We start from the raw sequence: 26,765 nt of genomic DNA on the forward strand, positions 1-26,765 counted from the left end.
GGGTAACACTGAGGTATACAAATCTCCAGTAATTAAAGATACAATGTTACTTAAACTTTTTTATGTCTCTTTACATCTGTTACACATTACACCCAGCTGTGAGCTGTTGTCCATGCTTATCTGTACAGTTTAAGCAGTTTGAGTTCTCTGATTCTGCAAATTTTTTGGTTGGTATGGTTACTGCTGTGCGAAACCTCTTCTGTGAGTCTGGTGGCCAACACTGCACGCCTGGGAGTACATTTTTGTTATTATGTGACTGTTCTCTGTGAATAAATGTGAGTCTAGGATGTCTGGGTGACAGTTCTACATATAGCATTAGCATAACACTTTCCACGTACCAGACCCTGTGTGCAGTAAGTTGCACACTGCAGTAGATGAATTCTCTCTCACTGTGTTTGCAGTGACACGAAAAGGTGTTAATATGACCAATGAAGAATTAGTGTCCTCGTTTGTATTTAGATACCTAAGGCAACTGTTTATTTCCTATCATCAATGCCTAATGATATACAGAAGATACAGGAAGTCATGTTGCTGCCCCCTTATGAAAAGTGTCCAGCCTTTGGCATGGAAGAACTTTGAGCTGATGGGAGGCCAGTATAGGTGTCTACTTAGTTATTATGTCTGTGAATTACAGGGAGAAGGGAGAGTATACCAGAAAAATTTAAGAAAACTTGGATTTTTGGTTAATATGACTCTGCCTCAAGTTAAGGTGTGAGAACCGGAGAGCTGTAACTGAGTCCCAGTAGCACTCTCTGCTGCCACCTCCGCCCTGTTGCATCGAGCCATTCCCAGCTGATGCATACCAGCAGGAGTTATTTCACTCCCTTGAAGAAAAAAAGCCTGGCGTGAAAACGATTGCCCCAGTCTGTCGAAGAGAACTCAAAACCTGCATTTTATATGCTTCTGCCTCAACAACCATTGATGACGATGGTCTTGTGCCTAAGCAGAGAACTGAGATCGTCTTTCTTCAAGGAGACAAAGAATTTTTGAGCAATAGACCTAAAACTTGTATAGTAGCTTAGTTATCACTAAAAATAAGTTAGATTATGCAGGTGAGTCTCCATATAATGCTTTATTTTGCAAATGATGTCTCCTTTCCGCTGCAGGTGCAATTGACTGAGTTATTTACACTGTGGCTGCAATTTGAAGCTTTACTTAGTTTACAGGATATTGTCATATGCTGCGATTTTTAGTCATACTTAACTAGATCCCAATTAGTCTGGCTAGGACTGGGTCATCTGATTTTTTTGCATTTGCAGTGAAATAAAAGCCTGAATTGTCTCTGTCTAAGTAGCAATAGACTGTTTTGAAGTAAAGATATTTTGGAATGCAAACAGGTAATTAATTATACAAGGTGTTATACAGGTTGTGCAGGTCTCCTTAATAACATTCTTCAGAAACAGAGATTTGCAAAAAGCTCTTTCTAGCCCTGCTAGCCTGAAGTCTTAATTTTGAAGCATATTATTCTTTAAAATATGAGACAGTAGTAAGCTTGCTTTTTCTAGTTATCGCAATTAGGACAAAACATATTCATTGATCTCTATGCTTTATCAAAACTACTTAAATCCATGTTATTTTCAAACTGAAATTTTACAGGATATAGGCCTAATTTTCATTTCACAAATGCTGGTGTCAAATCAGAGTAGCTCCTCAGGATTTGTCAGTTTGCAGCTTGGGTGGAGACTGGCTTGAATCACGTTTAGTGGGGAGACCCTTATGAATGCTAGCAGAGTCACAACAGCCCTTTGAATACAATTTTTGTCATTTTAGTTAATGAACTAATCCCCCCTTCCCCAATGCATGCTTTCAAATGCCAGATGGAGGTCATTTTATCAAGCCAGAATGAAATACATATTTTGAAGTTTGCTCTTAGCACAGATATTTGTGTAATCAAACATTTACAGGGCTTAAGTCCTCTTATCACGATTAATGTGCCACTTCCTAAGCCTGTCAACACCATAGGCTCCTGGGCTGAGTTCTGGGTTGACAGCAGTTAAGGAGGCCAGTTCAGGCCATTAGTCTAACCATGTCAGTACCTGTGCTGCTTACATAGCCAACAGCTTTTTCTTTCTGTCCTGGGCCAAGCCATAGCCATGAAATGCTGCACAAGCAGCCGTCTTATTCCTCCTTCCAGGTGATAAGCCCAGGTCTACATATCTTTTCCCTAAATATTCAATTATATTGTTGTCTAAATGTCTTTGTCAGAAGCTTTAAAGAGGCAATGTCTCTCCCTCAGATCACCCCCGTCACCTTTTTAAAATAACTTCTTGTTTCTTGTGAGAAAAATAATAATAAAAAAAAAGTTTTTGTTCTGCTAGCAAGAAACTCATTACATTCCAATTCCATTTAATTCCACTTTCTTAGTCATGGTATTTCAGCAAAAGGAATACATACCTATCTGTGTCTGAGGGTTGTCACCTCATTGTGACTGTGATAGAAAAAAATACTATAGAGCCAGATTATTCCTCTTTCACCTAAAGAAAATTCAGTTTTCTCAGGTTCTTACAGCCAGGTTTTAAAAAGAAAAGTAAAAATTTTAAATACCATGGAAATTAAATATAGCATCTTCCCCTACTGATAAATTGCAGCAGCATTTAACAAAGCAATGTCTTGACTTGCATGCTGGATTAAAGGTCATAGTTATCTGTGTATATAAAAATCTGTGTTTAGTTCTTTGTGTGCAGCCATTTTTAATGTACTCAAAGTTAAAAGGTGGTTCTGTCATGGGTGAAGTGCTGTTGAAAGTATCAGCCTTACCAGCTGTTGCATTTTTAAATAATCTTTCACTTCACTCCATATAACAGCAGCTTTCATTTTACTTTACCCCCACTCATCACATGTCCTTCACCCTAATGAAAAACACCCAAAGAATTTAACCGAACAAACCAAAAATACTTAGTAAAAGCCAGCAAGGCTTGTTACTTTTGATTTCCCGCTATGCTATGATAGCTCTCTTTTCAAGATGCTGCCTATGGAATAAAAGTCACAAGTATGTTGCCTCAATCAGATGTGAAGGACAATCTATTCTCTCTGCAAAGCTTAAACCCAGCATTCCATAAACGAAATAATTTTTTTGCAGGCTTGTGACATCTGTTTCATGAGCATTTTTGTGAAGATATGGCCTTTTAGAGGACCTTGTCCTTGGATGCTAGGTGAAGGGTAGCAAATGCAAAGCAAGCACTGGCATTCTTCAGCTTCATTACAGTGCCATCAGATGGAACAGGGTTATCTCAACATGTCAAACTGAATTTTTGTTGAATTAAGTCCTCAGCTGTAAAAGGTGTAGTGCCTGCCTCTTAGTTTTGCAACAGAAAGCTTTTTAGCTTCTGCAACAGAACATCAAAAATAAAACAACAAACAACCCAAAATCTGTATGATTGCATGTAAAGAGCTTAACTTCTAAATTTACTAATGTCAAAGCAGAAATTTATTTATTAGAAGATGTTTGAAGACTGCAAATAAAACAATAGAAATAAAAAAGCCTGGAGAGATTGTATCTTTGCAATTCCAAATAAGTAATGTCTGTCACCAAAAAAAAAATTGAGACGCTGCTGTATTTTGTTAGCAGGGCAACATCATGTTGATAGTTGTGTTCAACTTGTTAAAATATTTTGCAAGTCTTACACTAATTTCCTTATGTTTTTCCTCTTGAAAAAGGATACTATTGAGTGCTTTAATAAATTTCCCCTTGTAGCTTATTAATTGGGGAACATTTTTGAGGTGAAAGTTCACAAAAAATGAAGGATTGCAAATTCATAGTAAATGAAATTATGATAGCCATTCTTTAGGTTAATTTCAGCCCTACTGTAAGATTAACAGGTTAGTCACAACAAGGTTAGTTTTCAATACTAAACTGGTGCACAGTTACAGCACAGTTCCAAAAGGTGCTTGCCTACCCCTAATCATACATATTGGTACTTGGATAAATTGGACAATGTTTGATCTTTTTGGCGAAGGGAGTTATGCATTTGGAGCTATGTATCACACCATATCTGTACCAATGTTGGTCAGCATATGAATTGAGCTGGTGCAAGAATTTACTTGATTGTCTGGAGTCATACATCATTAAGGGAATCATAGATTCATGAGGTAATTCAGGTTGGAAGAGATCTCGGTAGGCCATTTTAGTCAACTTCTTTCTCCAAGAGCATGACTTTATTATTTTAATTATCATTCCATGATAATTTAGGCATTGACCCAAATAATGAACTGGACAGATAGTAAAATACATCGTCCTGAGACTGGGACAGTGAGACAGAGTTCAATTTACATAAAAAGATGTGTTTCTGATCTTCAAGAACAAGGTTTCTAGGTTCTGTTACAGAAAGCATAAGGGTGAAACATCCAGATCTCAAGCAGCACAGGTGTATCTATGCATGAGATAATTAAGAGAGAGCTTATTAGTAGAATTCTGTGAACCATGCACTGAAATAAGTATGTCTGGCATGGCAAATAAACCGTGGCTGGAAGAGGAAAGATTTTAGAACTGGATGATGGAATTTCCTTTTCACTGAAACTAATATTCAGTTCTCTGAAATTACTTCATTATTGCAAGTTAATTTCTCTTTGTAGCCATTGGATAAAACTGGTTTTAAAATCTGTATACAAGCGCACATAACTAAATGGAAGCAGGGGCACACACATGGGACTCTTCCTATATGGGAAGAGTCAAGAATATTGCTTTATTTTCAATTAAGTCATAAAAACTCTGAAAGTTTTGATGGAATGTGATAGGGATTTCCCATGACTTCTTTGCACCACTGTCTTGTTTTCAAAAAAGCTCTCAAATCTTCAGTGTAGTTTATTCAGTTTATTGTCTATGTCAGTATGTTATTCTGCAATGTCAAGATTTAGATCAAAATGCCTGGGAGTTTGACAATCAGTATTTTTTTCCGCTTTATCTGAATTTGATAGAGAATTTTCCAAGGAAAGAGAAAAAGCCAAGGCCCGAGGGGACTTTCAGAAGCTACGTGAAAAACAGCAACTTGAAGAAGATCTGAAGGGATATTTAGACTGGATTACACAGGCAGAAGACATTGACCCTGAGAATGATGAAGAGGTTGATGAAGAAGGCAAGCGGAACAGTACGTGTTCTTTACTCTCTACTACTTCCATGTGGGACAGTGTGACTGCTTTTAAGGATGTTACACTGGCGTGAATGCAGCCTGGCTAATGTCACTTTCTGATTTTCAGTTTGCAAAAGCATTTCTTAGCAGAACAATCATGTCTGTTAATATATTGATATTTAGTCATGGAAGATAATCTAGAATCTGCCAACAAAATTCTGCTCTGTGCTGTCCATGTGCAAATCATTGTCTGCACTCGGTCACTACTGAGACTTAAAACCTCTGCTTTACTTGTGTTCTGTAAAAAGTTAGTGCATACAAGCTACATGCCGCTAAGTATAATTGTCAATTCTTAGGCAAGAAGAATATGTATTTACCTGTAGGTGTGTGCAATAGGAATAATAATAATTATGCAAAAAGCTTGAAAAATATGGTCAAAACTACATTCAAGACATAACCTGGTGCTGTGACAGTGAAGGTGTTTTTTTTGGGGGGGTTTTGTATTTGGTGTTTTTTTTGAGTTTTGAAGTAGAGAAATTACATTCTGGATCTTTCTGATTTTCAAGAAAACTATTTAAAATCTTTTTTGCTAGATTTATTAAAAGAATGTGGAATAAATGAGATCCTGTGGGATTTTGATTTGACACTAAAAAGTATAATTCTTGCTTACTTACAGTGTATTTATTTGGCAGTAGTGTATTATGGGAAAGGTAATTCATGCTGTAGTGGCCCTCTAGAGCTTTTGACCTGAGTTGTAATATAAAGGAACAAGCTGGTTTCATGATATTGCGAGAACTGTAAAAATCACAATCGATTTCTCTGTTACAGAAATTTTGAGTAACAGCAGTATTTTAATGTTAGAATTTAGGAGAGGTTATTTTAGCCTCTTTGCCAAGTTTACATAGTAGTGGTTAAAATTTGCATGAGAACTTTTAGTGATGTACATAAATGAGAATATGGATTCAAGATATTGTTTGTGGTTTATGATTTAATACTAAATGTAAGTTTAAAGTCCAAATTTCATTATATATACTAATGCTAAATAGCACCTTTTTATTCATCTGATACTCTAGAAAGTCATGGTATTTTTTCATTTAGATTCCATGAGTATATATAAGACAAAGCATCTATGAGTGGTTTGTCAAAGGCAACTCAGAATGTTATTTTCTTTGTTCAATATATTAATACTGTTCTTTTTCTTCTAAAGCTGTTAATTTAACTGTTCTTTTAAACCATAGTACTTTTCAGAAGTAGTAAAAAGTGGAAATTATGTGGTTTGATATTGAGGTATCTGTTTTAAAACTTATCTCTGTATTGCATGTAGTTAAGTTACTTTTAAAATCTTTGGGTTTGTTTTTCAGAATTTTATTAGACCTTTAGTTCATGATAAAAGCAGGGTATGAATTTGTGTTGCTGACTGGAAGGAGACAAAGATTTTATGAGAGGCTGGAAGGCAACTTGTGGGTTGATGTTGATGCTAGCATCACCCAGAAAGGAATAATTTAGGTCTATATGAAAACTGTAGCACAGAGTTTTTATCTAGAGCAGAACAAAAAAAGCTGAAGAATTTACTATATGTTGTTGTTGCTACTGATGTTGTATGGGAGGGTTTGAGTATCAATATAAAATCTTAAGACTGAGAAATAAAAGGTTGCACATTTTATTGAGTAAATACACTTTGTACAAGACTGCCATGAAGAACTGTAGGTGATGCTGAATTTTCAGAGAGCACTGGGCAGCCATCCTGTCGGCTGTGGTACTGATGGACTTGGTTTGTAAGTCTGCAGGTCAAATCTCAGGAGTTTGTTGCATCCTGTTCAAATTGGATGTGTGTTAATATGCTGCAAAAGAACAATTTACTCCAGCATTCCTTAAAGAGCTTCTAGGTCATACAGGTCTTTCATAAATAAAAAAATACTTGTTTCTGTTGTTGTTGTGTTTGAGAGAGCTTTGGGCTCTAAACTGTTAACTTAGACCTAATTTTAGGGTAAGTTAAGAGTTGGAGGAGACTTACAGAGTAAAAATAGGAGAAGGAATGTAATTACAAGAGCTTTAAAACAATCCCAAGAATTTAATTTCAGGTATGCATATGTATATGGAGTGGAAATTTCCAGCAAAGAGGCAATGTCCTACCACTCTTCTGAGTTTGTGCATATGTGCTTAAATACGTGGCTTGGAATTTCATTTTTAATATCAGCTGCAACAGGGTGTAAAGGAAGGGTTGCTGAATTACTCCACCTCCTTGCATGCCAGACATGCTCTGCTGCATTATCACATGGCATGGGGAGATAGGATGAGAGGCAGCACAAGATGTCCATCCATGGAAAGTTTTTGGGTTAGGAGCATACTTGTAATAATGTGCTACCTGTTTTAGAATGAGGTGAAATTTAGCTAATTATCACCAGGTTAATGATCTTGAGTAGTAAGCCTGGGAAATAAATGTAGTCGAGATACTGGTGATGTGTTTCTAGAACTGTCTTTGAAGCATAATGTAGGGCTAGGTCCAAAGACGGGCAGAATAACAATTTGCAGGCTTCTGGGCAGCTGTGTCCCTACTTTAGATACCTAAACCTCTGGATGATCAAGATTACTGCTGATTTATTGTGATGGAAGGTCACCATAATGCTCTTCAACGATGTGGAAGAGCTGTAGGTTTAGGATACAGAAGATCTCTCTAGGGCAGGAAAAGGTACAGATTTCAAAGGCAGCTAAGTCAGTGATTAATACGTTCTTACATAATACTTTAAAAGTGTAATTTAGGTTTCTGCAACTCAAGCATTTTAAAATTTCTAACCAGAGAAGCCATTAAGTCAAGCTATTTGTATATGAACCCTCTGTATTCATAGATCTCTGTTGCTGATAGTGGGCAGGTATTCAGTGCTGTTGAATAATGGAATACCTTTTAACTACTAGAATTGTAAATATGCCTTTAGTAAAAGTCATAAGTTTTTATTATGAAGCAATAACTAGTTACCCCCAGGTCAATGAAAAAATTTCCAGTGACTTCAAAGCATTGTGAATTTAGCTCAAAATGCAAAAATCAGCGAGAGGTGAGAGGCTGAGCTCTGATCAGTTATGCTGCCGGTAATTTCAATTTGTTTTTCCTAACCTTGCCTGTATGTATGGACACTTTTTTATTTTTTGCGTTGCCACTGCTGCCATCTACTGTGTCCCTGCTGGGATTACATGTGCTTAACACGAAGGGGTTACACTGGCTGACTTAATGGAAGAAAAGAAGAAAAGCAGGCTTAGATGGTTTGGCCGTTCTTCCAATAAACATGGTAAAACGTGGTCGGATTTGCAGTTGAACTTTCTTTTGTGCTGATACTGCATTTGATGTGTGAGGTTTTGAAAGCACACATCATATGCATTTTCTACCACAAACGCATATACATCTTTGGCATGTAGACTCTCGTGCATGCAGTCCTGCTGGTTTAAATGCATGTTTGAAATACACTGATGCTGCTGCAGTGCTCTACCTTTCTAAAGCATAGACTTTAATCTGTTTTGATTTCCACTGAAGTGTTTTTGTCTGTGACTGTTCTTGCTGAAGCATAGGTTTTCTTTTTTCAGAAATCTATTTTAAATTCACGTGTGAAGAAATTAATCAAAGTATTTTACAAACTTTATTAATGGATTGTAGTATAAGCTTGGAACAGTGTGATTATAATATTATTTATTTATAATACTTCTAAGGTAGAATCTAGCAAAACATAACAAACTTTTGCTGTGTCTCCTCTTGTTGTTGATGGGTTTTTTTCTATAATTCTTTCCCACCCACAATGGAGTTGGACAGGGGTTTTAGAGTACGATAGTTATTTTCAAATCTGGCAGTCTTCTAATACTGGTAAACATACTGCTTTGACAATTAAGAGGTCTAGTTTTAATCCTACCTACAGCAAAGTTATTGCAGCAACTGAATTCCTTGTTGTCTTGAGTCACTATTGTGGCTCAGGCTGAGGCTGACAAATCTGATCTAGTTACTTTAGGGAAGGCAGAATATTAACTCAGAAATTGCTAAGACCCAATGGACTCATTTTCTACAAATACTGAGTCTGCTTGAAATTGTTCGTGTAACCGCTACATATATTCTTTAATAGCTCACACAGCTTTATAGGCTGCAATCATTTTTCTATAAAAATGGCTGAAAGTGGTTGCAGTTTTACTTTGGATATGTGTTTCAACACAGCCTTTAAATGAGCAGGTTCAGATTCTGATGTCAGTCGTGAAGCAGCATGGAACTGGCTGAAAACTTGCTGTGGTCTGCTGCAAATGCTGTCTTGCTGCTAGTACCTGACCTCACCCATCGAAAGCATTCTCAAGCATGTGTGCATTGACTTAGTTTCATCTGTGTCTTGCAGGGCAGGTATACATTTATGGGTAGGATTTTTCCAAAGTACAAATCGGTGGCCTATTTCTTTCTCTATAGTTTCATCTGTGTCTTGCAGGGCAGGTATATATTTATGGGTAGGATTTTTCCAAAGTACAAATCAGTGGCCTATTTCTTTCTCTGTTTGTGAGACTACTAAACTGATCTGAGTAGCTCAGACTTAGGCTACCACTGGGTTAGAAATCCCACCCAAAATGTTTTGGGGTTTTTTGTTATCTCTACTTCTATTTCTATTAAAAGCACCACATCTGTAGATTTTACACCACTCCCAAGATTCACAGTGTCATCCTTAAGGCTAGATGTGGTTGGTTCAGTGATGCTTCTGTAATGAAGACTGACTATTTTGCTCTCCTTCAACTGCTGTGCAACCATTCAACCTTATGGTGAGCTTCCATGGGCTGTCTATAAAGAGGGAATGATTGTTAATAGTATCAACATTAAATCTGCACTATGAAAACAGATACCTCACTACAGTATCAATTAGAACATCTTCCAGGCAGCCCCTCCTTAAAGTGAATTTACCCAAAGGAGCTTCACAGTCAGAAGAGATAGTACCATTTCCTTCTGATGTGTTTCCTGGGCATACAGCAGACTTAGGAAAATTTGAGATGAATTTGCAATGATAATGTTGCCTCTTTGGGGATTTTGTTGTTGTTCTGTTTTCCTGTTTGACTACCTCAAAGACTTGGTGTAAAGGATTAAGAAAATCCGTGTACTGATTTGAGAAAGAATTAGTTTTTTGGAGCTTATGGAATTGGTTTGATGTTACTAGCAGACAGAAGCCCAGCTGGCAACTAAGTACCATGCAGCTGCTTGCTTACTCCCCCCCGCAACTCCCCAGTGGGATGGGGAGGATAATTGGAAAAAAAAAAAGTAAAACCCCATCAATTGAGAGAAGAACAATTTAATAATTGCAATTAAAGTAAAATATAATAATAATACGATAATAGGAAAGAGAGAAAGAGAGAGAAATAAACCCCACCCTCCAAGAAAAAAGCCTGCAAGTGATACACTATACAGTTGCTCACCACCCGCTGACTGACGCCCAGCCTCACCCAAGCAGCAACCGGTGCCTCCTGGCCAACTCCCCGGTTTCTACGCTGAGCATGACATGCTGCAGTATGGAATACCCCTTTGGCTAGTTTGTGTCAGGTGTCATGTCTCTGCTTCCTCCCAGCTTCTTGTGCCCCTCCTCACTGGCAGAGCATGTGACTGAAAAGTCCTTGATTTAAACAAGTACTATGTACCAGCAACTAAGGTATCAGTGTGTTATCAACATTATTCTTGAACTAAATCTAAAACACAACACTGTATCAGCTACTAGGAAGAAAATTATCTCAGCCAAAACCAGGACACTATTTTGCAAGATTGAGCTAAAATTTTGCCAGTATAGTGCCTTTTTAAATAATTGTGAGATTCTCTCCAGTAGCTATTACTGAATATCTGACTTGCTGTGCAGCTCACTCCACTTGTGCAGCTCTTTTCCTTCAGCACGTGTAACCAGAAGGCTACTCAAGGTGCATCAGTGTGGAAATAAGATCAGCCTATGGATCAAAAAAGCACAGCTGAAGTTGAACCAGATGAAACTATTAATTATATACTTTCTAGGGACAACATTTCTAACAGTAATACTTGCCACTGCAGTTCAATAATTCAGGGTGGAATTTAGCCCACTTCTGGATTCCACAGTGACACTTAATTGTCATATCATAGGATTATGGAATTTATTTCTTCCAGCTCCAGCTGGCTAGAACATACCAGTGCTGATGGACACTGACTTGCTCTTAGCTATGCATTAGTTATGTCCTGGAGTGGAGTTTGAAATCCCTGCTGCAAAATCTGAAAACTGTTTAGAGTAAATAGTGAACATTATAACATGAGAAACCCAATCTGTTTTCTTATCCACAGAAATAAACTGTAGTTGATGTATTTGACCTATTTTCTGTATACTCAAGAAAGTATTAAGCTGCATGCTATGTGGGTTGCTTATATTGCCTAATGCAAGCATTCTTTCATTTGAAACCAGTAACCATAACTGAAGAGAGCTGATACTATCTAGAAATCTAGATAATCTTTCCAGAAGAATGCCAGTAAAATAAGGACAAAGGGTGAACAACGAATAGAGACAATTTGATATCTATCTTTGAATACTGACGTACTAGTTTAAAGATCTCAAAGCTGGCCTTACTGAGATGAGATGGTTTTTCAAAAGTTTATCCTGTGTGCTGTGCTTTGCCCAATGAACACCCCTCTTAAAAAGCCATGGTCATGAAATTGGGTCTTTTCAAGCCTTGCCAGGTTGCTTGCATTAGTGAGAGTGGATGTGGTCATGCAGTGCTCTTGCTGTTTTCTCTGGGTAAAGATTTAATGACTTGCTAGCATTGCTGGAGCTAGACTTCCACATGCGGCCTTTCTCAGTACTTCTGTCAAATTTTTCTTTTGGCATATGAATTGCAGTATAATGATAGCTGAGTTTCTAATGTCTGAACTGAAATGTCTATGGTTCTTTTTTTCCTTCTTTCATTTTTGTAACACAGCACTTGTAAGACACTAATAGAGTTAGAACAATAGCACCATCTGAAATAGAGAGCAACAGTCTGACTGTATTTAATAATTAGCAGAACTGACATTGGCTTCATTAGGGACCAAGACTTTTCTTTTCTTTGGTACTTTTTGTTTTTCTTTATGCAGTCAGGTTCAAAAAGGGCTGGCATTTCTTACGGAGGTTAATGCATTGAGTCTTGAAGTAAGATTATATCACTTTACGCTCACTCTTAAAAATTATTTGGCATGTATTAAAATAAACAGCATTTGTGTGACACTGATGATTTATGAGGAACTGGATTTTGGGTATTCCTTTTAGATGAGGGAAGGGTTGATAAATTTGAAGCACAAGTGTGAGACACACTGCACATATGCAGTACTTGCAGAAGTGGACCTAGCTCTGTTTTCATGACAGCTTTTAATAACAGTGTATGAAACAAGACTTCTGCATTCATATTTTGCAGTTGCCCATCACAAGTGCTAAAATGTTCATCATTAGATGGCTGTAATGTTGTGTTTCCTAGCAGCATGTAAGTCAGCCAGCACAAGACAACTGCTTCAGTTCTCTACCAGACAGGGAAACTCCCTACATTTATTGCAAAAGACCCTGGCATTTTTAAATAAAAAATATTAGTTCTGAAGATGTGAGACTATGTCTGAAATAGTTTTATAATTTTTTTTCCTTAAACAGTTTCTAATTTTAATACTTGAATTTGAATGTCATCAAAGATTGTTTGCTTTTGAATGAAATTACTTTTGAACTTTGTAAGCTGTGAAGTGCACACAAGACTAACAATATTCAGTTTATAAAACTGATTTATAAAATGAAGCATGATATTAGAAGCATGCAATTTCAGTAATATTCTGAATGAATCAACAGAAGAACCTTGTGAAAGAAAGATTCGTTGTGCTTACTGCTTGAAGTCCCTTGTTTATTCAAACACCTACATGAACATTTTTGATCTTTCTTTGTTATGCCAATTCTATGTTTAACACTTCATGTCATGGGACAGATTCTCAGCTGTTGCAAATAGTAGCTGAACATTTAGCCTGCATAGACCTGTCAGTCTCTCTGCTTGGATGGAATCGATGGGAATGGAAACCAAGCTACCATCTACCACTTCCATTTATCTCTGTCAGTGTTGAGGCAATATATGAGAAACTGTTACTAACAGTTCTCACTTTGTACTTGATCCTTAGACAAATCAGAAAATTCAGGGCCTGATTCTCAAATCTCACTTCTGTTAAGATGTGTGTAATTAAGTCTGCTTCAAGCCTCCTTTAGGCTACCAAGATAGTGATACATCCCTAAGAGAAATAGGCATTGTAATCCTTCTGCCTTCAGTGCTCTCATTGCACAGACAATGGCTTAAACTCTCCCCAGCAAAACAGACAAACAAAAAACTCAAACAAGAAAACCATCAAAGCACCAAAAGATTCACCCCAGAATACCTGTAAGATACTCTGGTTTTCTTTTGTTCCAGCTGCTCTAGTTTCAGTGCATCTTCCATCTCTCTAATTTTTTTCCTATTTTATATGGTATTTCTACTGTAGAAACCATCAACATTAATTTTATGCCTTTCTTGTTCCTGAGGTTTTTCTTTCATGCTTGCTTTGAAGAAATGGAAGCAGTGTTCTTCCCTAGGAAGTACTGAGAACTTTGGCTGTTCGTCATTTCCAGACACCTTTTGACATATGTTTTTCCCCCTCTATATTTCAGTTGACTTGAAGATAGCTCTTTTGTTAGACCTGCAAAAAGTGGAGGCTTTCTTGCAATAGAACAGGAGATCACATTCTGCGTAAAGCCTTTCTTGGCTACCAATCTAAAGCAATTTCTATTTCCTCACAGCAAGCATGCCCACCAGTGAAACTGAATCAGTGAACACGGAAAATGTGAGTGGAGAAGGAGAGAACCCGGCATGCTGTGGGAGCTTATGGTGAGTACGTGGGCTGCTTTCAAGTGCTCACCCTCATCATCTCAAAATGCAAAAGAATCATTTTCCCCTGTTGTTTATTTAGCCAAATTTGCTTTCAAATAGTTAAGCTTTGTAAGATACTTGGGTTTATTATGCCTTTCTACTGAAATTCTCAATGTAGAAGTTATAAAACAATTCAGTTAAACTTCTAGTGGGTCATGTTTTCCTGAAGCCTTTTATAAAATATAATGTCCATAATAATAAGAAAATAACAGAAGTCCTCTATGACATGTAAAAAGAAACATTTTCTGTTAAATTATTTGTGATCTGGAGAATATGTATTTTTTAGGCAACAACTGAATATATGGGAGTATTTCTGTACCCCTTGGTGTTCAGTATTTATATGTCAGATTTTCATGACTTCCAAGCAGCTTCTACACGAGCAGATTATTTACTTAGCTTTAAAGGAGATTTCCTTTCACTTAGAAAATTTGTAAAGCTTTAGGAATGGTATTTCAGAAAATAAATAATAGAATTTCAGCATTCATGGTGCATTTTGTTGAAAGTTTGTTTTTATGTATATGTAATTCCAGTGTATTGATTTGCAGAAATCTAAAAAGAACAAATTTGTCTTCGTTATTTTTTATAAATTCTTAAAAATGTCTTTTTCTTTTCTTCTAGTCAAACCATCTCAAAATCCAAGTTCAGGTCAGTATTTTCATCTCTCTTCATTGCTATTTTTCTTTGTGAATGTTTGCATATCATGATGCTCTTGTATATTTATTCTTTATTTACTGTACTTCAAATTTTGCTGTGTGAAAATTCTTCCCAACAGTTACTGATGAATACAAGACTAAAGTATCCAAGAGCACTTTTGAAAATCAAACTCCCTGATTTACCTTGCTGATATTTGTGGCTCTCTTTTCATTTACTAGGAACATTTGGGGATATGAGCTTCTATTTTCACATATGATTGCAGAAGGGAAGTGTTATCAGCAAAACTAAGAATCAGTAGTCGTGATACTGTTGACACTGGATGTGCCAGTACAAAGCCAATAGGTTTCTTTATTTTGATTTTATTTTCCAGTCATATAGGACATATATTTAGTAATTAGAAAGGATAATTGCAAACACAGAAGATACACCTCTTTCTGTTTAAAAAGGTTAGGTTACTTCAGGAAGGAGCAAAAAAAAAAAAAGTGATTTAAGGTAAGTAATGAAGTGGTAGACCTAGTGAATCCTGAAGGGCAAAAACCACTCCTACAGTTGCAGACAACTCACAGAATAAATAATTTTCACAGAAAATTTTCAGTGATAAAAAGGGACAATCAAGAAGATTTGGCAACATCTGGCATCAGCAGTTTTGGCAGCATCTGGAAGCATTCCAATTTTTTAACCTTAGTAAAACTGATTTCAGTGTTGAATGTTTAGCAAGTAATTCATTGGTAACAGCAGTGTATTCTCCTTGCAGCAATGAAGAGGATAGCAAACCCAGGTTTATTCTACTAGCCTTACTAGGTCTAATGACCTACCAGCGCTGACCAGCTGCAAGCAGTTGGAGTGGACTTGTGTTCCTTCTGAATAGTCTTCTTTCTTTTTTGAAGAAGAGCTCCCAGGCAACAGTTAACTGGTGCTTTTCCACACTGAGAGGTTTTTTCATGTAATGCTATGATCAAGCTTTATTTTGTCATCCCTTTCAGCCAGCAAACTGGTGACAGCATCTAAATGTACCTCACTCTGCTGAACACTGTGGCCAGTGGAGATCTGGCTATTTAGGATTGTAGTGAATGCACAACTAACTTTTTAGAAGTTTCATCATTGATTATAAAAGCTGTATAATTTCTTGTATGCCTTCTGCTGCAGAAACTGACCTTAGCTACACCAACTGAATGAACCAGTTATGTCCATGTGGACCTTTGAGCTTAACCCTTCATGAGAATTATTAGGTGAGATTGCTTTTAGCTTGATAAAGAGAAGCGATTCAGTCTGCTAATGGTCTGAAATTCCTCTTGCCATTGCTTCCAGTTACCATTATAGTAGAAAAAATGGAACAATGCTGCATCTATTCACAGAAGTTTTTGCAATCGGCAACAGGATGTTGGTGTCTCTCATTTGGAAGTGCTAGAAGTTTTCAATCATACTTAAACTGAATTTGGTAATGGGCTGTGTTCAGTGGTCAGGGGTGACTTAGCACATTCTAAGCCAAATGCTAAATCTTGGTCTAATTCTCACTCTTCTGGCCTGATCCTTGCTCCGGATTCAGGAATGTTATTCTGCAATGGCAGTACACTGTTTCAGGGCAAAGTAAATCAGGCTTGTCAGGGATATTGGTTTGACCGTAAACATCTTTGCCTTTGGATCAAAATAAAAAATGCTCTTAATTTCAAGCTAGCCTGCCTGCTGGACCAGAAGTGAAGATAGAGGTTAATCCTTAGAAATGTGTTTCTATACAGTCAGATGGGTACTTGATCAAAAGAATTACATCCTAGCAAGATACAACAATTATCTGCCAGTTTGTTAAGTGAAGGTATATTAACTATACATTATGCTAGGATATATATAGATAAATATGATCTGTACTGCATATTTGTAATCTTCCAGGTGGAATTTGGAAACTTTTGATACTAGAACAACTACTTTTTCTCCTGGCATGGATGCAACAGAGCTATGATTAGAGGAAGATGGGGATCTGCTAGTTGAAGAGATTTGTGCATGTTTTCCTCTGTGAAGATCCCTCTTTTTAAGAATTTGCTTCCTCATTTATCAGTGTGGTCACCGAATCACAGAATGGCTGAGGCTGGAAGAGGCCGCCGGTGGTCATCTAGTCCACCCTCCCTGCTCAGGCAGGGTCACCTACAGCACATTGCTCAGGATTGTGTCCAGGTGGCCCTTGAATATCTCCAGAGAAGGAGACTCCACAACCTCTCTGGGCAGCCACTTGATTAAATGATCACTTTACTCTTCAAGTCATGCTAAAAATCTAGTTCTATGCCCTGAATCCTGTAACTACAAAAGTGAGGAGTGGAAAAGCAACCTCCTATGCTTCTATTTTTTCACAATGAATGACTGCTCTGGTGAATTCTTCTGTCCCATATTTTATAAATAAGAGTAGTGAAGTCTAGAGTCTCTGCATAGATGTTAGCACCCACAATTACAGAAGAATTCATCTTGGGCATTAATATTTACTTCACTTTAAGCTTACTGTTGAAAATATGAGGCATGCCCATTTCACAGATACAGGGATTCTGCATGTGGTTCTAAATAGAAAGTACAGTTTAGAAAAATACCATGTTATCATGAAAGGTTGCTGATACAAAATCAGCTGAAAATGAATGTTCCTACCCTTTGCATAGGCTTAGTATCAATACACAAACACACATGAATAGCAAGTAAGCAAACTAAACTTCATATATTCTGCATGACTGTCTGACACTGAGTTCAGTCAGACTCGGTGGAAGACTGGATTTCCCATGTGTGGATGCAAATTTAAGACCCAGGACCCACACATGAATACCTGAGTGAATGAAAGCGAAACTGGGAACACATTTGTAAGAATAATGATGTTCTTATAAATAGTTATGAAGAAAAAGTGATAAATTATTTAATGAGAACAAAAGCAGTAAAAAATTTGGTTTGTTGTAACAAAACTATGTCAACTATAAGTGTCCTCTGTGATTTAAATGTTTATTCAGCTGCTGTGTTTTTGTTAAATTTCATGAAAGCAATGTTATATCATTGCACAGTTATCAAAATGGAATTTCTTTTAAAAATAAAAGGGTACATTTTGCTCTTCCAGAAAAAAATTAAGCTATTTGGTTAAAACTAGGAGGGGCGGTTGCAAAAAAAATAGAAGAGTGTCCAGTGAAAATAGTGTAATTTGTTTTCCTTTATCTTTTATAGCCACAGGTTTTCTGGCACAACAGGCCATCTAATTCACTCTGCTGCTTACTGTTTATTTCTTTACTTGTACCAATCTAATGAAGGTAGAAAACTACTCCTATTCTCCTTTTTGAAATTTTGTTTTATTTCTGTAGTCTTTTTGCATATTAGTCATATTACTAATTTTTGCACATTACATATTAGTCATACACTTCCAAATGCGAGTGCCATTGCAGCCATTGCACACCCTTTGGCAGTGCTGTCATAAATGCATCACTTAGCTATACTATTTTGTCAGATTCTACAGACCTTTGGGGGGAAAAAAAAAAGCCCCGTTGGGTTTGGAGGGCTCTGAGTAATACACTTTGGGGCTGCTTTTGGCTCCTCTGAATAGAGATATCCAAACAATGTTATTCTTGTCTCGTTGACTGCAATGATAGGCTGTTATGTAAGTATAAAAAAAGTCTGTTTTACCTACTGAGGGAGTGAGCCATCCTAATGATGGCCATGGTTCACAGGGGACTGTCAAGATAAGAATGTTCGTGGATACTGTGTTGATTCAGGTCAGGACAGGATATTTTTCCTTTATATGGTTAGAATACTGCAAAGGCTTGAATCATCCTTGTAGTGATATCTGAAACCAGTGTTAATTTCCAGTACTATAAGTACAAATCTAAGGTGCCTAAAGAAAACTCAGTTAATGCTTGAATGCAGTGTCAAGCTCAGTTATTTTTATGGTGGTGTTATTGCATATTCTATGCAATATATGCATGGTTCTATTTTCTGAGGCAGATGTAAAGCCTAATTTCTGATTTTATACATATTAAATACAATACCTGCTAATTCAGACACTGAAAGTATAAAGAAATTCATGTAGTTATTTGTAACAATTTTCAAAAGCCATAGTTCGATGTCTTGGTACTGCCAAAAGGGCTGCAGTGCCCTTCCCCTGTCTCACTCACTCATTTGTCGTGCTCTTTCTGTGATACAGCAATACAGTGGATTGGATTAGACAACTGGCCAGCTAAAAGCAACCTAGAAAAAAAGAAATTTTTTCTCAGCAGTCGATTCTCAGGTCCGGATCGCTTCATTAGGCTAGTTTTGGCAAAAGGGAAAGGAGAGGGCAGAACAAGGAGAGCAGACCACTGCTTTCTATCACAACAGATTTATGCTAGACTAGCTTGATAGTGAAAATAGAGGTAGAAGTTTATACATGCACACTCTTGTCACTTCTTTGCTATTTTAAGGCTAGGTCAAGCTTCCATTGGAGTCTGTGCTTGCTTTGACCCTTGAATGTTGGATGAAGCAGTTGGTCAGTTCTTAAATTTTATTATCTGAGTCCACAGCTGCAGTTGTGGGTGTCTGAATTTTATATGCCTCCCTTTTAGGCAATATCAACTGCTTCCTAATCCTCCTATGATCCAGCAATATATTTGCTTCCTGTTTCACAAATGGAAATGCAACCCAGGGAGACTAATTGGTTTGCTAAAGTTCCCAGAAGCAAAGCAGAGAAATTAAATCTAGTTTTATGAGTCCAAAGCTAAGCTAATACCCTCATTTGTGAATCCAACTCATACCTAGGTAGGGCCTGTTTGCTTATCCTTGATTGTCACTCTTAGTCATTTCACAAACATTCGCCCACTGACACAATTTCAAGGCACATCAGTGGAAATCTCTAGGAGTCACTGACTGAGATTTCTAACTCAGTTTTAACTCAAAGCCTATATTTCAGGCTACATGTAATTTGAATTCTAAGTTGCTTCATTGGCTTTTCTGTACTGCTATTAAGTGTATGGGGCCTGAGAAGACAGCTATATCTTGTTAATGAAATGTTAAATGCAGCTTAGTCTAGTTATGTCACAGGCAATTAGAGTCTCCAAAAGTTCTGGTCTACATTTGAAAATCTATAAGGAAATATAAAAAAGGAATAGCAAATTTTCAACTGGTAATAATTTACACAACTATCTGAAGTATCGCACACAAATTTATAAAAACACACCTGCTTACACATATGTACTTGCACTATGTTTTCTACACAGAAGAAACCCTCCTTAAGTTCATCTTTTCTGTATAATAATAAACTTGTTTTTATTTGAACTTTCAGTCGACGCTGGCGTCGCTGGAATCGATTTAATCGAAGAAAATGTAGAGCTGCAGTAAAATCTGTCACATTTTATTGGCTTGTTATTGTCTTGGTCTTTCTGAACACATTAACTATCTCATCAGAGCATTATAATCAACCTGACTGGCTGACCCAGATCCAAGGTACATTTAAAAATTACTTGTCCTGTTCTTGACTATGAATACTTGCATTCTATCAGTGGCTACTGTTGTACTTTGCCATTTTGTTATTTGCTGTCCAGAAAGATACTCAGTCCAGCCAAAGAGAAATACAAGAAATGACTGAATGTATTTGATTTTCACAACTGTAACGCAGCTTAATGGCATACCAGCTAAAACCTGACAATACTGAATTGTAAATACCTGTACTTTTATTGTTAAACCATGCTTGAAAGATGAGGAAGGAAATAGTTACTGGCACAGCAGAACATGCTGTGGGCTCTGTTGCTTGTTAAAGTGTGGACTCAAGCTGTGAGTTCAGCAGCCATGAACTGAACAGTGGATTGGAAAGATGAATAGTCTATAGGTGGCAGGAAGCTTCACATCCTTGTGTAGCTTTTGCCATTTAGGCATCAAATATAGTCCAATGTAAAAAAACCAGCACTTCCTCCTTCAGCAAAAGGCTGCGAACTAGTATAGAAAGTATAGTACTAATATGTGAAAACACAAATGGAATCTTGGAATCTATGAAACAATTCAGGAATGTCTTTTTTTTTTTTTTTTTTTTTTTTAATGTTTTGTTCCAGATATCGCAAATAAAGTTCTTCTGGCTTTATTCACCTGTGAAATGTTAGTAAAGATGTACAGCTTGGGCCTACAGGCTTATTTTGTTTCTCTTTTTAACCGCTTTGATTGCTTCGTTGTTTGTGGTGGCATTGTTGAAACCATTTTGGTGGAGTTGGAAATTATGTCACCCCTTGGAATTTCAGTGTTTCGCTGTGTTCGTCTCCTGCGTATTTTTAAAGTAACAAGGTAAGATTAATACTGCTAACTTTAGGGATAGCTGAAGGGTGGTCAGCAATTCTTTTGTAATACTTCATCATGCTCTGCTCTTTTACTGTTTTGTTTGGGGTTTTTTTGGTGTGCGTTAACACACGCATTTTAATTTATAGGCACTGGGCATCCCTGAGCAACTTGGTAGCATCCTTGTTAAACTCAATGAAGTCCATTGCTTCACTGTTGCTTCTGCTTTTCCTCTTCATCATAATCTTCTCGTTGCTTGGAATGCAGCTGTTTGGAGGCAAATTTAATTTTGATGAAACTCAAACAAAACGGAGCACCTTCGATAATTTTCCACAAGCTCTTTTAACTGTATTCCAGGTAACTTTCTTTCATCCCGTATGAAACATTTTACCTTTGATGGTCAACAAAACTGTTTAAGTGATCATGTTGCCTGAAAATAAAATCAAAATACTATTTATCCAGTTTACTTTAAGTGGCGTTCTGCTCATTAAATTCAGTACTCTGATAGCTCTGCACCATTTGTACCATTTGTTTCATGTGTTATTTGATCTATCTATGCAACATAGCTGTCATATTAATTCACAAAATTAAATCTCCTTTGTCCATCAAATACAAGATTAGAAAAAGAGGTGGAATGTTATTTTTATTTTAATTAAATTGGTTTTTTTAACTTCATTATCTATGTAAAAGTTCAGCTATTCCCAAGCAGGAAAAAATGAGAAGCATTTTAAGAGTGCATATTTGCATGTGGGCCATATCACTTATTATAATATAAAAATAACTTTTAACTTCTTTAAAGAGACACTGTCAGGTTTGTTAAAATTTAAAGTAACTTGTCTATTCCTTGTGAAAAAAGGCCATAATTACAGTTTACTTTTCACTATTTTATGATGCTGGTTTTTTTATTTTTCCCAATTTGGATACTGGAATTAGGCTAATTGTTTTCATCTTTCTGGCCATTTTCCCATTCAGCTTTGCACATTACCACAATGTTTGTTTTCAGACATTGTAGGTGACTTTAAAGCTGACTCTGCAAGAATCAACTTTGTGTCATGTTCCTATCTCTTTGGTAGAGGTTTCACCTGGTGGCTGCCCAGAGGAAGCAAAAAAAAAATCTTTCCATGTAATTTTAAAATAAGATCTTGATGAGAAACTTCCTTAAGAGGAAAAGTGTCCACATTTGACCTGACATTCCCCCTTTAGAAAATTAAGACTGTACTTTCAAACTCAGCTGAGTTGGATCTTATTTGGAATTTAGGCTGCCTTGTTTTCAAAGGCGTAAGGCTTCCTTCAGTTTCAGAATGAACATAGGAACAACCAACCTGTTGGGTGCTCAACAGCTATGAAAATCAGCTTGATAGATTTAGCTCTTCAAAAATGGATTTAAGAAATTGGCAGGCATATTATTTTCTTGAACAACCACTTACTTACTTTGAAAGAGAGTCAGTATTACATATTTTCTCAGGATAGACCTGATAATTTTAAGAAGTTACTTAGAAGTGCCCCTATAACCTGCTTTGTAATACTCAGAATTTTTGTCGTACAGAAAAAGTGGAGTTGCCCTGTTGTAAATTATCCTTTCAACTAATCAACAGATTTCCGTAAAATTCTTAGAGTTCCATGAAATTATGTAAAATAATAGTCAATAAGAAAATCATTGTAATTCTCCCATAGCATTGAGCTCCATTCAGTTTAAAATAGCTTCCATTTCAAAAGCTATACTAGTAGTGCGTGTGGTATATGTATTAAATAATTTATGATGATAAGGCAGCCAGTCCCCATTAAAACTGAAACTGGATAGACCAATTTCCAGGACTAACAAATGGCATACACTAGAAAAAAATTTTTGGCCGCTATTTCAAAAAAAGAGAACCTTAAAACAAATACTAATTTGATTTTCAAGCGTGATGAACATTTGCGGGCATTACTACATATGTGGCATTACTGAAAATCGAAGCTCTCACTTTTGCATGCTAAAATCAATAAAAGTATGAGCTTCTGTTTTTATTATTTTTGCTTTTGAAGTTAAGTGATGTAAATGCATAGCATAGAATAAAAGCTAGTAGAGTTAAATCTAAGCTTTCAGGAGATGCTTGGATGGGGCTTTGAGCAACCTGGTCTACTGAAAGGTGTCCCTGCTTGTGGCAGGGGAGCTGGAACTAAGGTCCCTTCCAATCCAAACCATTCTATGATATACTTATTTAAATGGAAATTTTAAAACAATGCGTGAAAATGTTATGGTGTTGCTTTCTGTATACAGAAGGTTAGCCTTATTGTGTGCTGTGGTCAAAGGAAACATGTTTCTCTGTTGCTCGTTTTGATGTTGAGTTACTAATAATATGTCTGCTTCTTAGATTCTAACAGGTGAAGACTGGAATGCTGTTATGTATGATGGCATAATGGCATATGGTGGCCCATCATCATCAGGCATGATAGTCTGTATATATTTCATTATCCTCTTCATCTGTGGTAACTGTATCCTTTGCATTCACTGGAAAAACCTCCAAACAGGGCTGTGTGCCAGGGACATAAACAAACTTGTTTTAGGAGGAAGTAAGTTGCAGTGGACATGCAAGCGCTTCCTGCATGCGCCAAAACCTTTATATAGACTTTATTCTAATGAGTGAGACCACGATGATCTCTGAGTCTACCTCCAACCATCACAATGGCAGAAACCAGAGAAATTTTATTTTCTTCCTCCAGTGGGAAAGCAGCCTTATTCTACCTGCTTGTCTCTATTTGATTTCTTTGCCTCTGAAAATGTGTGGAATGTAGTCTGATCTCAGTGTCAGTAATTTCCCAATCCTCCTTTTGACTCTTGATATAGCCCTGTGAATTCTGACATACCCTGACAGTGGAGCCAGTGGTCTACTGTATAGTGCAGGGACCAGATGAGAGAAATCTGCATGGAGAAATGTTGAGTCAGTTAGGATTTAGCCTGCCAGATCATTCCCTTTTCCTGCCTTCAATGTACTAGAAATGCATCCTTGGTGCCTCACAGCAGCAGAAACTAGTGTCATTCTCAGAATTGTAAAAGATCATGAGGTGATAAAAGGGCAAACCCATTCTATTTTCTGTACTATACAGTATTTATATCAGATTTTGTACTTAACTAATATGGACTGAAGTACAGATTTTTATATAGATTCTTGTAGACACAAAAGACAGTGCATTACAAAAACAAATTTCTGAAAATGCCTGAACAGTCTTCACTTTTAACAGACAATATTTCATATTTGAAACTTGCTCAGGCCATCATAAAGTTGAATTTTATTTATTTAAACAAATGTCAAATATTCTGCTATTTTAAAATTAGGATCTCTGCTCATTTTACACCCGGTATTAATCTAGTCCATTAAATGAGTGTTATTTGCGCCTCACTTAAGCATCACAAATCTCTATGCTGTAGGTCGGTAACATGCGTTTTATATCTCTCACGTTGTCAGTGTTTATGCTGATAAAAACCAAACAAATATAAGTAAGGCATAACGTCCTTAAAATGATTTGAAATAGATATCTTGCTAAATGTCTTCTTGGCCATTGCTGTGGATAACTTGGCAGATGCTGAAAGTCTAAATACAGCTCAGAAGGAAGAAGCTGAAGAAAAGGAAAGGAAAAAGAATGCGAGGTAAAATAGCATGGGCATGTCGAATAAGCAGGAGAGGGAGGAGGAGGGTGCTGAATTCTTTCATAAGGATTTTCTTTACTGTATATAAATGTCTTTACCTTCTTCAAAATTTATTGGACTCAGGAAAAAAAAATGAAAGGGTTTACCTAGACATTGAAATAACACAAAATTAATATGATTTTAGATAAAACTTGGGTACTAATTAGGAAAATGGGGTGAATTAAGTTCATAATGATAAGCCAACTGATATTTAAACATTGCAACAGCAAGATTTATTGTGCAATTAGAAAAAGAATGTATCTGTTGTTGCCAGTGCACAACTCCCTGTGGAATCAGTTCTCTAAGCCTTATATAGACAAGAAGAAAACCTTCGTTTGAAATCAGTGCAGGCCTATTGAAGTCAATGTCAGTTGTTTGTATGAGTCCAAGGGCACAGTTTATCCCTCTAGAAAGGAGTAATGATCATGTGTTGAATTTTTTAGGGATTAGCTTCTGGAATTGTATTCAAAATTATAATCTTTTAAATGGATCATTGCATTCAAATGCGATAGATTTTTATTACTGTGATACCTGCAGCTGTGTAAATCATTTTGAATATTCAACTATGTGGTTTTAGGTATGCTGTCTTAACTTCTCATAGAATGAGTGTAGTTCACTTAAAATCTTTTGTCTTTACATGTTGTGCTTTGTAATTGTTATTGTATTGTTTTGTAGAAAAGAGAGTCTGGAAAATAAAAAAAGTGAGAAGTCAGAAGGTGACCAGAAGAAGCCCAAGGATAGTAAGGTGTTTATTCTAAAAATTGTGTCTTTTCTAAGAAGCTGTTTTACTAATTTTGCCAGGGAGTATTTCAAGACTATTGGACATTGTACAGTTTCTTTTATGAACCCATCATCCCTACATTTTTTGTGGGCTTTGCATCCTCACAGAATCTCTTAATCTAGAAAGTCCTTTTTGTTTCAGGATATTCTGAGAAGGGAAGCTCTTAGAGCATGAAATAGTTAATGTGAGAAAAATCTGATGTTATTTTAGGATCCCTGTAGGTATTTTGCCTGATAAATCCAATGGAAGAGATTAATGAATGATAAACTCTTAGTAGAATGTTCAAATATTCTTGGTAATTTTTACTAGAGCCTGTTGGTTATATTCTCATTGTGATCTATGCAGCCAGGAGAATGTGGATACTATAGTAAAATAATCTTCTAAAAATAGGTATTAAACTGTCAGCTCTCCTATGTTCTCAGAGTTACCCTGTTTCAGAAAACTCTGACTAAGCATAGCTGTCACTTCCCTTACTCTAGACTATTTGGTTTGCTTTCTGTTGAATTTTTTACTCCAAAGTACATGTAAATTTATTTTTCTTCTTGTGCAACCCTTTCATTGCTGTAGGTGACAATTACTGAATACGGAGAAGGAGAAGATGAGGACAAAGATCCCTATCCACCCTGTGATGTACCAGGTATGTGAATACCAGTCAGAAGACAAACACGTTTAAGTTTGTACACTAAAATATCCCCAACTTGCTCCTGCTGAACACCAAATCAATCTTTTGAAGTCAGTGAAGTTGTGCCCTATTAGTGGATAAATGGGTCTGCATGCTGCTAAGTATTATCTTTTCCTACAGCTTCCTGCACAGTACAAACAGCATATGAGAGCTAATACTGTGAGTCTGAAGACTGCTGTGGTACTACTGTCTGGATGTGAGAGCAAATTCTAAACTTTTCTGAAAAATTTGGCAAAAAAGGACATACCAGGGCTGCTGACCTTCAGTCAGTTTTGTCTTAATGTCTTCCGGTCCAGTGAACATACTTACCTAAAAATCAGTTCTGTCCAATTGCGTGGATGCCTGTTAAAGAAATCTGCCCTTTTGATCACTTGGTGCTCAGCCAGTGCACAGAGCTCAGCACCCTTACAACATAGCTCAGGCAGGGACTGATCATCAGGGGCTGAGATTAAGTGGGGCTCCAGAGCCATGTGCAGAGGGTGTGAGTGGAGTCCCCATATGAGGCTGGGCAGGGCCTATAAAGACTATTAGTTCACTCAGGGCATTTATGCACACGCCCACGTGTATAAGCCTGTGACACGTATATAAGCCTGTGACAACTGTATGGATGTTCATATACTGATTCATAGATTTTTAAAGCCATGATATGAATATATATTTCCTATAAGCCGTATATATTTTAATACAAGCCACGCTTTTATATTTTATGAACAAAACCTCAAATTTTTTTTATTTTATGGTAAAAAAGTGTTTAAT

At 36.8% G+C, this 26,765-nt stretch overlaps 1 protein-coding gene across 13 annotated transcripts in view; it reads left to right on the forward strand.

Moving 5' to 3' along the window:
• The window catches only part of CACNA1D (calcium voltage-gated channel subunit alpha1 D), a 185,519-nt gene that overhangs the window by 93,101 nt on the left and 65,653 nt on the right, over positions 1–26,765 (forward strand). For all 13 annotated transcript variants that reach the window (XM_030502297.1, XM_030502289.1, XM_030502301.1 and 10 more), the window contains 10 exons: positions 4,915–5,084; positions 13,850–13,937; positions 14,598–14,624; positions 19,900–20,060; positions 20,663–20,888; positions 21,029–21,236; positions 23,234–23,354; positions 24,393–24,507; positions 25,222–25,291; positions 25,895–25,964. In XM_030502297.1, coding sequence (XP_030358157.1) covers positions 4,915–5,084; positions 13,850–13,937; positions 14,598–14,624; positions 19,900–20,060; positions 20,663–20,888; positions 21,029–21,236; positions 23,234–23,354; positions 24,393–24,507; positions 25,222–25,291; positions 25,895–25,964 — 1,256 coding nt within the window. The remainder of the gene's footprint in view (positions 1–4,914; positions 5,085–13,849; positions 13,938–14,597; positions 14,625–19,899; positions 20,061–20,662; positions 20,889–21,028; positions 21,237–23,233; positions 23,355–24,392; positions 24,508–25,221; positions 25,292–25,894; positions 25,965–26,765) is intronic.

This window comes from Strigops habroptila, chromosome 11 (genome assembly GCF_004027225.2).
Source record: "Strigops habroptila isolate Jane chromosome 11, bStrHab1.2.pri, whole genome shotgun sequence".
Taxonomy (NCBI): Eukaryota; Metazoa; Chordata; class Aves; order Psittaciformes; family Psittacidae; genus Strigops; species Strigops habroptila.